The sequence below is a fragment of the Lonchura striata genome, chromosome Z (genome assembly GCF_050655825.1).
Source record: "Lonchura striata isolate lonStrDom1 chromosome Z, ASM5065582v1, whole genome shotgun sequence".
Lineage (NCBI taxonomy): Eukaryota > Metazoa > Chordata > Aves > Passeriformes > Estrildidae > Lonchura > Lonchura striata.
Genome location: NC_140740.1, coordinates 64,099,522 through 64,112,038, shown reverse-complemented (window position 1 = coordinate 64,112,038; position 12,517 = coordinate 64,099,522). Strand labels below are relative to the sequence as shown.

The window sequence follows — 12,517 nt, the reverse complement described above, 5'->3', positions numbered from 1 at the left end:
TTGATTTGAAGTGTTATGGAGGTTTCCAAACCGAAGACCACCTTCATATCAACAGTTCCAACATCATTGCCCTTTAGCAGCAAAGAAAACAAGAGTGGACTTTGGATTTGAACTGCACCTCAGACTTCACAGTAAAACCTACAGGAAGTTCCTCCCCATATTCTGACACCAGAAAAGCAAGTATCTTGTTCCAAACAATATAATATCCTGCTCTCCCAAACATTCTGAGCTCTTCCCAAAGCAAGATCAGGCTGAGAGATACAGCTCACACACCCATATAGAACAGGTGCTGGGAATAGAAACCAGTTATCCAGGGTCACTTAATTTCCTCTTGTCCTGACATTTCTTCCCTCCATTTGAATGATGCCATGAATGTTTATGTCCTCAGAAGGAGAGACCAGTCCAAAGCACTTGTTTTAAAAATTTTTATTAAAGAAACTGATTTGTTTGCTCCAAGAAGTAAGACAGACTCTGCCAGACCAACACTGGTCCTTCTATCTCTGTCCCTTCTTAAAATGTAATTATATGGTTACTATGAAATTATTTTCATCTAAAGTAAGGGAATTTGTTGCTTAACTGAGTATTACTTAGGTTTGTTTGTGTTTCATTCTTTTTTTAAAGAACCTAATACCACTCTACCACAGCAAAACAATATAAGCTCCATTTTGTCCTTGCACAGAGTCCAGAACTTTGGATGCACGTTAAACCTCACCATCCATTTCTGAGTCACTGTCATTCAATGAAGGAATGTTGAGCAGTGTCTGCTTTCGGTCCCTGAGAACAACCAGCTGGAGTTTCCCACGTGATTTCTCAATCAATTTTCGGGCATCAGCTAGAGACATATTCTCTGTCACTGTACCATTGATCTGGACACAAAAAGACAACAATAACAAACAAGTCTGCACTGTATTCAAGTCTAATAGTGAACTTGACTATAACATGACTTAGTGGTTATTGGTTACAACAATAACCACTGTAACCAGTGCCTGCCAAATTGCTAGCAGTAAAACTAGAACAGACCTTGAGAATGATATCTCCTTCATGAAGGTTGCCATCTTTGGTTGCTAGACCAGTATGGGTCATTTCTTTTATGAAGATCTGACTTCCAAGACGGAGTCCATACTCTGGAACCAAGAAAATAACCCACTGTAGGCTTAAAATATGAGCAAGGATGCATTGTTTTAAAAACTACACAGTGTTCATGCATCAAACACCATTGTACCATGAGAGAAAAAAAAAGAAAAAAATGTAGACCTAGTAAACCCACTTCACCCTGTATCTGTGCTGCAATTACAATACGAACAAGCAACATCCCAAATCAATTACAGTTGGACAACTGGTCTGCACCTTCAGCAGCAAAACAATGCCTTTGTTCTGGAGCTGCTTATTAATGTACTAGAGTAGCTTCTCTCTGATTCATATTTTGCAAGGTATAGAGGGGGGAAAGGGTCAAAAAGCACTAACAGAAGTATTTCTTTTCATCAGTTGCTGCATGCTGACCCTGTCCTATCTGTACTCCAGGAAATGCCTTGGTTGTTTCAGGCAAAGGAATTTCTTTTATTCCCTTGCCCCCCCCCTTTCTTTCCCTGTGATCTAAGTTACTTGGGTCAGTATATTTGCTACTTAAAAAGAAAGGCAACATCCTCAAAAAACATGCATCCTAGAACAAAAGAATGTTGTCCTGCTTTAAAAGATCACCACGTTTCAGCAAGTCTGCAAAGTATCCATATGAATGGCAGAGATTATTACAGTATAGCTAAACATAAAAGTTAACAAATGCTTATATTTCTCCTTATTTGTATACATATCTGCACTATCTTTGCAAGTGGACACACGATATGCAGAGGAAGAAGAGGAAGGAGAAAAAAGGATGGTTGCCAGAGCCAATAAAAAAAAGATATTAGCTCCCACATACAAAATTTAATTAGCAAAAAATTATCAAAATTACAACAAGGCAGATTAGGAAAAAAAAAAAACACAACCAACCCCTCCAGCAATAAACTACAACTCCCCTCAAGAAAAAACTCAAACAGAAATTTATGTACAACCTAATCTCAGATATGCTTTCCAGTACAAATCTTTATATCACAGTGAAAAAAAGGTCAAGCTTTTGGCTTTTATTTACACACTTCAATACTCAGCAAAGAAAGGCTGAAATACTGCTATTTCAGGATTTCAGCTACTGCTATTTCAGTATTCTTTAATAACCAGAACCAAACAAACTGTATTACTAAAGACAGAGTCTACTCTTTACGCTTTCTAGCTAATTCTTTTGTAGATGTGCCAAATGTAATCTGAATCATGATCAGATCCATGTTTTCCCTCAGAACCAGGAGAAAAGGGCAGAGAAAATGGAAAACAAGGGACACAATGGCTTAAAAAGATTGAAATTATGTGGGTGAACAAATCTTTGCTCAAAGGTAAAGTTCAAGGTTCTGGGCAAAAAGCATCCCAAATCAGCCAGAAAGAATGAAAGAACAACTTAAATCACCAGTTTAAAAAGTCAACACTTAACCTGCAAAAGTAGAAAGTAATTCAGTTCTTGTTTTCCCCACCAAAACCCATGCTGTACTGGAAGTTGACTCCTCTCCTCCCCTATTATACCCACCTTCATTGTGTCTGCCTTTTGTTAAGAGAACACTGATGGGTGCATTCTGATCCTGCGGTCCTAGGTACTCGTGCTGGCGGTGTATTTCAGGTGAAGGACTGCGGGAATGAAGCCTGTCCCGACTACGACTCCTCATTTCCCTCCCATATCTCGGATCAGATAAAGATCCGTGACTGTAACTGGGTGGGCTGTAGTCTCCTCTGTAGTCCCGTTCATAGCCAGCATCCCTGTCGATGCTCCTTCCCCGGCTCCGATCCCTTCTATAGTCTCGATCCAAGCTCCTGTCAACACTCCTACCACGACTTCGATCGCGGCTGTAGCCGCATTCCCTGTCACAGTCTCTGCTTCGGTTACGCCCTCGGTCATGCTCATCTCTATAGCTCTGATCCAGGTTGTTTCCCCAGCTTTGGCTGCGCCCTCCGTTTCCACTGTGCCAGCTTCTCTCACTGTAGCCACTTCGAGCACTTTTGCCATCAAATTCTGCATGGTCATCCATTACATCTAAAGCTCTGTCCTCATAGTCAAGGGAGGGGCTTCTCTGCAGCGCAGCAGCTTGCACTTTCCTTGGTCTTTTCACTACCTGTTCAGTACAACAGAAAACAAACAAACAAACTCCTGTCAAAGATCAGAATGTGAAACTGAACAAATTAATATTTTTCAAGCTTTAAATATATGCTGGGGAAAAAATGGAAGAGCAATATTCTATTTATTATTGGACAAGATCTGTGTATGCAGAATGTAATTTGCCTCACATAACTTCTATTCTGTACCACTCATTAGTAAAATAAACATTATAAAATAAACATTTTATTCTCATTTTTTCAACAAGATAACTTTGTGATACTGTTAATTAATTTCCATTTGTTTCACCTACAGAAACTATGTCTTTGTTTTATTTATTTTGTACTTTGCATACAGCAGAAGACTGCTTTTCTTTGTGACTTTAAATACTCTAAAACAAAACTAAAATCCTGACTGATTACACAGGTACATACCTCTGTACACTGAATATATTTGGAATTTACTTACAATGGTGGCCACTTTTCCACTTTTCCTAAGCTGCTGAACTGCAAAAGAATGTAGAACATTTTCCATCGGGGTCCCATTAACTATGACCACTCGGTCATTTTCTCTGGAAATTGGAAGGGAGATAAAAAAGGAAAGAGAAGATTTAAGGAGTCTCCATGAAAACAGCAGAACAAAATTTCTTCTTTTGTTCCTTTTTTTTTTTTAAAAAAAAACAGAGGAAACCTATGGATTTAATTCAGTTTAACAAGGAGTTTTGCTTTCAAACGCTGTTTGCTATATTAACTCTACAATATGTGAATACCAGAAGCAGCCTTCAGTACATCTAAAAACTAGGCATTGAGCAGCAGTGTCTTTGTGTATATACTGTGTTCAGCTGAAGTACCTTGCCATAATGGTTTTTAAAGAACACTTGTGATGAGTATTGAAACTTTTTTATTTTGGTCTTTTAGGACACCTGAGTTTTCACACCTAGTGATAGACTTCTTTCACATAAGAATTTCACAAAAGCTTCAAACTGCTGCAGCCATACTAGTATTTAGGCAAATATTCACAAGTACAACTGCAATACATTTTTCTTAAAATCTGGTGCTCATGTCACATCTACTCTGTAGAAAGGTGATCAGGAATACAAAAAAAACAAACAAAACCAATAACACACAAGAAGTCCTCCTTGCCCTAAAACATAGGCCAGCTGAGATCACTAAGTTTTCTGTTCAGACTTCCTGCATATCAAATAGACCACTGACACCTAAGTCATCCAACTCCCTATGAAATAGCCCCATAACACTGATGAATTTAACTCCAAAACTTTCATAAAGGCATTTCAATGCAAAAAGTGAAGGAGATAAAAAACCCCCAAATTACCACTCCTCATACTCTTTATATTAGTTTATTCTGGTGACTACCCAGTTACAGGCAGAACCTTAGCTCAACAAATTACTGGTTACTTTGACATTTTCTGCTAGATAAAATAAATATTTGGTACCAACTATTTTATCGTCATTATAATCAAATCACATCACAATCTTCTTTTCGAATAAGAAGATTATATACTCTAAGCTTCCATTCGTAAGGCACTCTAACTCTTAAATGATTTTTGTGCCTCTTTTCATACCCTTCCAGTTTCTTTTAGTGCATGAATATGCCAGAACAACATGCTATATTCCAGTATCAGTTTCATCCAGATTTATGCAAGAATTAAAACAGCTCTCTGGACAGTCCATACATCCAAAGCTACTATTCAACTTAATGCTTCAATATTATGCCAAGAGGTCAATCTACATGTGCTCATTTCACCCTACAAAAGATGACACGATGGTTTTGCCCATCCACTCTGAAGGTTAGACCTATATTCCTTGATTTGGAGGAAAAGCTTTGCCTTAATTTTCTTCTGAATGTGTTTTGTCTGAAAGTGCCTGAATATCTTGGTATTCCATTGCCATTATCAATTTACCTATGATCTTTCATAATTTCTGGACATGATTTCATTCCCAAATCACAGGTGATTACAGAACAGGATGGATGATAGTGGTGGTGTGCAGAGGTCACTGCTATAAAATGTAGTATTTGTGCACTTCTGTTAAAAATGATTTGTTATGTGTGTTACAATTACCCTTTTATTTAGTTACTTAACAACAACTACCATGCCATTTTCTGATCAAAAATAAATGCATGGCAAAAGGGACATAATCTACTCTCTTGATTTATTACTGCTGCACAATTATTTGGTATATTTCCAAATAGTCTATTCCTCATCAGGTATTTCAGATCAAAGGATGAAAAACTGATGTAGGACAAACTCTCAGCCTACAGATTGTTTGTACATGACAGATGCTGGCTCACCAAGGATGAAGGTATCAGAAGAACAACAGAAGCTCTTTATTTCTATAATATTTTTCTTTCAGATATAAAATAAACATTTAGCAAACCTTATTTCGGCTGACTTAAGTCATTCTTGGAAACTAATGATTGATCACACAATGTGTTTACTGGTGGAGGAACAAGGAGGATGTTTTAAGATACTAGAACTGTTTCTACTGTTTCTTTAAAGAAAATACAACATTGAAAGAAACATACTTAACTGTTAAAGACTTCAACACCACCACAATACAATGCAAGGAGCAACAAACACCTCTGTGTAGGTGTTTACTTGTTTTGGTTCTTTTTTTCTAAAGAGACCTCCAGATATTCAAGAGCGCACCAAATCTTGAAGTGATTAAATCACCAGGATCTCAGTCATGTCTGTCTAAAGGTTTTATGTATTCTACAGCCATGCCCCTCAAAATCCCAGACAAAGAAAAGAGTGCTTACTGAAGTAATCCATCTGCTGGACCACCTGGGAGAACATCCGAAATCACTATTGATGTTTCACCATTTTCAAAATGAGGGTTATCTCTGCCACCAGAAACTGCAATCCCAAATCCTCGTTTTGAATCCTTTACAATAAAATAAAATACAATAAAACTTGAATACATAGACAGAAATTTGTGGGAAGAGAGAGGAACATGAATACTCTCGTAATGGCACTCTTAAATAGATGTTGAAATATGATAGCTGCATGCACAGTGCTGCAGAAACACACAGTACCTCTAGATTTAAGAAAGATTAGGTTTTTACACATCCATGTATCAAGATGACAAGTTCCTGTCTTCCAAAACCTCTACAGCCTTATGGTTGTTAGTAATTAAGTACAGAACGTATTAAATTTGCTTGCATTTTGCTTCACCATCCCATGGGTTATTTTCACCAAATTCATTGTTAGGTAAATCTATTTAGTTAATGATGCTTGGGAAAGTAGTATAGCTTTCCCAGGATCTCATCTTCATTATGAATACTAAGTAGTTCCTCAATCAAAATAACAAGTTTATGGCTGATTACAAAGAGCAAGTAGTGAACTTGTGCATTGTCTATATAACCATACTCTGTCACAATCAACTATTTTAAATATAAAGTTATGTCATAGAAATAACAAATCCATAGAAGTCTTAAGATAGCAGTCATAAAACCAAAGCAATGCTTCACAGAATGCCAAGGAAACGTGTCAATAGCACCAAAACCTGAGAACTATTAGCATAACTGAACTGCTGACAGCAAGGGGAGCACAAAAACACACAAGTTTAATTTTATCAGCTACTTAACATACATATCATATCACAAAAAATTACATATGATGCTACATTTGAACAAAACATTTTAACATAGTGGCAAAGTAATACATCAAATTAAAGTCACGCTTTCCCCCCAACACCCAATCAGCATGTGTAGTTCATCATGTGTCACCTTGTGTTCCACTAAGGCTGACAGTAAGTGATTATTCTTTGAGGAGGAAAACAGCAACGTGATTTTCTTTTAAAACAGAACTTCACTTGCTACAGGCTTAGCTTTACAGGAAGCAGTTTGATGTTTTACACCAAAACAACAGATTCAAAGTAATGGCAAAATTAATGGTAGTGGTTGATACAGCAAGTTCACTAGCCCTCCATCATCTCAGTAGCCTAAGTCTGCCTCTGTGGTAAAGAAGTAATGCTACTTTACACAATATCATAGATCTGAAATGCTGGAAATTACAGGAACTAAGATCTTCTTCTGCAATGTTTTTCCTGTCTACCTCTGTAACCTAAAGCCTAACCTCTTCTTAACCATACCTTCTCACATGAAACAAGCTAGGTAGAAAAGATCCCTTATTTCACCTTGGGTCATCAAGTTCAGTTCAATGCAGAAGATGTGAAAAAACTAGAGCAGCTCAGTGCAGGCTGCTCACTGAACACAAATCATCAGAACAGCTGGGAAGACTACCACCACTGAAACCAAAGTGCACACTGCTACTGTGGTGTGGCAGCCTAGCTATTAAAGAACACAGGCATAAGTGCTCTATTTTCTTTAATTCAAAAGGACTCCACTTGATGAGACACTTCCTCTTTTCTCAAAAAAAAAAAACTTTTAAATTGACACCTATAGTCCACCTGTTTTGTGAGTTTTTACGACAGTGTTTTTCCTTTGGATTCTACACTAGTATATATTAAAGTATCTTACAAAAATAAAATCAGTGGAATCCTGTTCAGTTATTATTACAAAGCTTGGACATCAACCACAACCTGCTTGATAGAGCAATCTGCTTTACTGCTAAGGCTCTCCAATAATGAATTTAGCTAAGTGGTTGACATGTGGTATATCACACTGACATTAGAAAGACTAAATAGCAGTAAATACGGCACTTAAATTGTTAATTGAATTTACTTCTAACATTAAAGAATTGCACTATTGTTTGAGTAGCAACTAAGCTTTAAAATAAAAACCATATCTGATTTGGACAATGAATTAATCCTATTCTAGACTCAGACATGCTAATGATATCTATTGCGAAACATATTCAGAGTAAACCAGTGCTTGAATATTTGAAAACTAAAAATATAACAGGCAGTCACTCACCTTTTGTAAGGTCACTGTGTACTGTTCCCATATCAGCTCTTCCATGCCTGGGGCCTGTTGCACACAGAAACCAATTAGTAAAACACATACCACATAACTATTCAAATTAGAATGTGAAATACCCCACTAAAACACAGGTTTAAAAATATTTTGCATATTCTAATATTTTGGGAGAAATAGTATTAAATTAATATATTTTAAATAATGACAATTTTTCTTTAAAAATGAAAAAAAATTAATAGGTCCAGGCTGGTAGAATGCCTTCACATTTCACTGATTTAACATCTCATTCTGATTTTCTGGAAAATCCTTATTCAGCAAAAGCATTTAATTCAGATCAACTAGCATTCTATAGCCCTGATTCAAATATCACATCAAATACTTATGGAAGACCTTTCTGTCCCCATATGCAGTAAGACTAGCACCTGAAACTGGGGTCTTCAAAATGAACTAGACTTCAGATCTCTTGCATCTTGTTCATGTGGATTTAACAAAATGTTTTGTCCACTATGAATTACATAGCTAAATATTTAGGTTCTTATCAAGAAATCAAATTTTACAGGAAAACACAATATATCAATATATAGTACAGATATAGCCATTTCTGTGACACAGCTCAGACACCTTTTTTTACCACATTTCCAGTTAAAACTGATCCCTTTTATCTTACATGATATAACCTGAAATCTTACCAACTTCACAGCTTAAAATATAATATAGAATAATCACCCAGCAATGCTGCATCATATAGTACACAGCCAGCCCCTTCAGGGTAAAACTAGGAGAAAAATGAGCCACTGCACTGCAGAAAAATGACACTGAAAACATTTCAAAATGGAAAGTGTCCATTGCAGAAGAAAAATCCAGGCGCTGCCTTAGTATGTGCAAGCACATACTCAAGCCACAGGTTTTGTTTGTTTTTACTGAAAGTGGACTTCCTTTATCTCAGAATACTGAATCTCAGACAGAAACTCAGTTCAGACTTAATGGTCTTTTTAAAGGCATCACAGGGAGTAATGACAGCTAAACTCACAGAACATCAGACAGAGAAGTGACAAAAGAAGGGTATGCCTGTAATTTAAGGCATCCCTTGCATTTTCAGAGTAAGACTTCTGGCAGTACACAACTGTTCAGCAAGCTATAGATGCTATTTCTCACATGCAGAAAAAACAACCTTGTTGCATAGTTCCAGCTGATTCTGTGCACCACAAAGAGAAACTAGATTTACATTTTCCATCACACATTCACTGTATTGAAAAGCAAAAGTAAGTCCTGCTCAGAGATCCTGAAGGAACATGCAAAACATTCAGCATTCTTACCAGGAATTATACAATACTGATAGTATTAAAAATAGTGTTAAATTAAATAGTGTTAAATTTCCACTGTTCTGCCAGAAAATGAACAATGCTTTCCACTTTCCAGAGCCTCTGGTGTCTAATTAAAAAGAAAAATAGAAATAGATGTAGGAGATGATGGCTTATATTAAAAGTAATACATGTAAGTAATAGTTTTAAAATTTTGTCTTGTCTAGGTCAGATAAGAATGTGTTTGTAACGATTAGTATTGAAACATATGTGTCTTGGGGTCAGTGTTGAATGTGCCGAATCATATAGTAAAATTATTTTATCTGGCATTGCCATTTAACCAGCTAAGCTTTCAGCTATCTGAAACTGAACTCACTCGATATATTCCCTTACACAGAGAATCTCTGCTGCAAGTGAAAAATTCCTCCTTAATCAAGCTCTTCTTTCGACCTGCTGTGATGCTGCTGTAAATGGCAGTGACTAGGAAGTGACTAGGCTTGCTTACCCGGCATATAGGGAACAGCTTGCCTACTACTGACCCTTCCTACACTCCTGCTTTTCTATGTATTTTTAAGCTCTGCAAAAAATGAGCCTGTGCTGAAGAGGGGTCTCAGTGTCATTTAAATTCCATCTGACTTCACTGAATATACTTTTAGGAATGAAAGTCAGTACCAAATGATGGGTAAAATCCAAAGGACAAGCAGCTAGGACAGAAGATGGAAAATCTTTTCCATCCTCCTCTTGGTAAAAAAATGTAACATAAACATCACTTAAATTCAGTTTGCACTGTATGCTGCTCCTACCAACACTACATCCCAGCCAATAACAGATGCCAGCTCTGCACAGGTGCAAGAGTAAAGCAGGCAGAATGCACTCATGGGGAGCTTTCCACCCATGGGGACAGAGACAGGCCAGAGAAATTACTGCTTATTCAGTACAACACTGCAGGAAAGGGACTGAGGAAAGCACTGTAAAGGTATCAGGGATGTAAGGATATGAAACAGGAAAGTTACAGAAATTTTCTTCCAGAAAACTAGGCCTTCCATGAGCAGTGGCTTAAGTATAACCATGTGCACAAGTGGAAAGATATATTGGGTAGTAAACCAAAGCATCATAAGCCTACAGAGTTAAGTTTACTTTACTCTGATAAATAAGTATTATGGTATCTGGTAAAAAAAAAATAGTAATAATGAAAGAGAAACTACTGCCTACAGACAATAAAATTAAGGTCTTGCAAGATGCCAAGCCCATAGTATCATCTCATTTGTGCCTAGAAAAAGATTCTCATAGTATCAGTGACTGTTTCAGGTAAATTCTGTGTAAATTTATGGGGTTTATTTGTACCTTGAAACGGTTACTGAAAATTCAACAGAAGATAGTTAAGCAATTAACTTTTAAATTCACAAGTATTTGTTAAAATAATCAATTTTTTTAAACTGCTCCTTGGGAAACTGTCTCCCATTTGCTGTACTCTGCATCAGGGAAGGAAAGCACACTATGTACTTGCAAAGCTGATTTTGTACAATGTAATTACCAAGACAACACGACTACTGCTGCACTGATAAAAAAATGCAGGCTCTGCAACACAGTTCAGAGAACTGAATGGTCATTTTGGAAGCCCATAAGGCAAAAACAATCTCTAAACAATAATCTCTTTAACATTATAAAATGTACTGCTGCTTGCCATTATCATGATGCTAACCCATACCGTCAGAGTAATGAAGCAGAGAAGATTGAGAGGGAGAGAGAGACTACAAATTTTACAAATCATCAGTCGGGGACTTGATCAAATCTAATATCTAAGTCTCCACCCGAATTGCGAAATTCCTGTACTCCACATTTAGAGATGTGACTCTCCTCTGAATGCATCAAGTGATGAGTTATGAAAAGCCTTCATCACCTTGCCAATTTCTTCATACTTCATCTGTAAGGAAACACAAAGGGATCCTGAGCAGCTTGTGCATTCCTTACAGGATCGCAGTTTCACTGCAAGATTGCACACCAAAACACTGGAGAGAAAAAGGCAGGCACAATGGTTAAGAACCCCACCTCCAGTTACTAGCAGTAACTGTTTTACCACCCAGGTTTCACACAGACAACAGGCTACCTGCATTAAATGCAAATTATTGTAATTAGCTAGTCTAAATTCATTAGGGACTACAGTCCATTTCTAATTAGAACACTGTAGTCAGGATCTGCTTAAATCTGTCTAATGCTCATATACTAAAATGAAAGGTGCTTTCTAAATAGACTGTTTAGCAGAATGTTTGGCAGGAAACTAGTCAAAATGCTAAAATTGTCAGTGTGCAACAAACAGGCAGCTGTTGCAGCTCTGACAGTCATAAGAGATTTACACAATTACTTGCTACTGAGAGATCACTGAAGACAACTTCATTCATGCTGAAAGAAGAACAAAACCAGAAGACCTGCCACAACAATCTATAAAAGTGAGTTGGAGAGGGGAGGGATGTATGAGGGGCAGAGGGGAAGAAAAGAAGTGGAGCAAGATGCAACAAAAAGCAACTCACGTGCCCTTTCAAAATCCCCAACTTTTTGACAGCATGTGACCACATTCTCTGCAGAGCTTGAGCTGTCTTCATTGTTGCAGGATATAATCTGTGAGGGAACGCCGTACATCCCGTCTTTTCATCTGTTTCCACCACTCAACACGGTTATGTAATTCTAATACAATAGTGGCCTACATACTCGAACAAATCCTGCCGTCAGTTTCACACAGAAACACATCAAAACCACAGCAAGGAAATGTACTGTGAGTTTAACTGACTCCTGGTTTCAGAGATTCAGGAAAATGCAGTGCTGTAATCTTATGTTTGTTTGTTCTTAAAATAAGTGTCAAAAACAGATCATTATGCAGCACCTTATTCTTCTTCCCAGCGCATAGGGGTTCACCACACCAATAACCTAATTTAAACTTACAAGAAAAGAGGCTTAAGAAGCACAGTGCAGGCAATCTGAAAATTCATATACTGTCTATAATATTTTACAGGACTATGTGGGCTTGGCTCCAGCAAGAAAAAGGAGAAATAAATACAAAATAATACTGCAAATAACAGCATTTTCCATCAAACATTTAGTAAAGTATCATCTGTAAGAACAATAAACTAATTGTACAGCCAAAGAGATAGGT

General features: G+C 37.2%; 1 protein-coding gene across 9 annotated transcripts in view; it reads right to left on the bottom strand.

The window, feature by feature from the left end:
* TJP2 (tight junction protein 2) overlaps positions 1-12,517 on the bottom strand; it is a 62,025-nt gene that overhangs the window by 13,500 nt on the left and 36,008 nt on the right. For 4 of the 9 annotated variants that reach the window (XM_021530502.3, XM_085567000.1, XM_085567001.1 and 1 more), the window contains exons 2-7: positions 8,066-8,119; positions 5,948-6,072; positions 3,638-3,740; positions 2,609-3,188; positions 1,021-1,124; positions 713-866 (exon numbers count right to left, since the gene is read on the bottom strand). In XM_021530502.3, the coding sequence (XP_021386177.3) occupies positions 713-866; positions 1,021-1,124; positions 2,609-3,188; positions 3,638-3,740; positions 5,948-6,072; positions 8,066-8,110 (1,111 nt within the window). In that variant the 5' untranslated portion in view covers positions 8,111-8,119. Of the gene's footprint in view, positions 1-712; positions 867-1,020; positions 1,125-2,608; positions 3,189-3,637; positions 3,741-5,947; positions 6,073-8,065; positions 8,120-11,269; positions 11,619-11,897; positions 12,109-12,517 lie in introns of those variants that run through there. The other 5 variants (XM_021530495.4, XM_021530494.3, XM_021530499.3 and 2 more) reach the window with 5 other exon arrangements.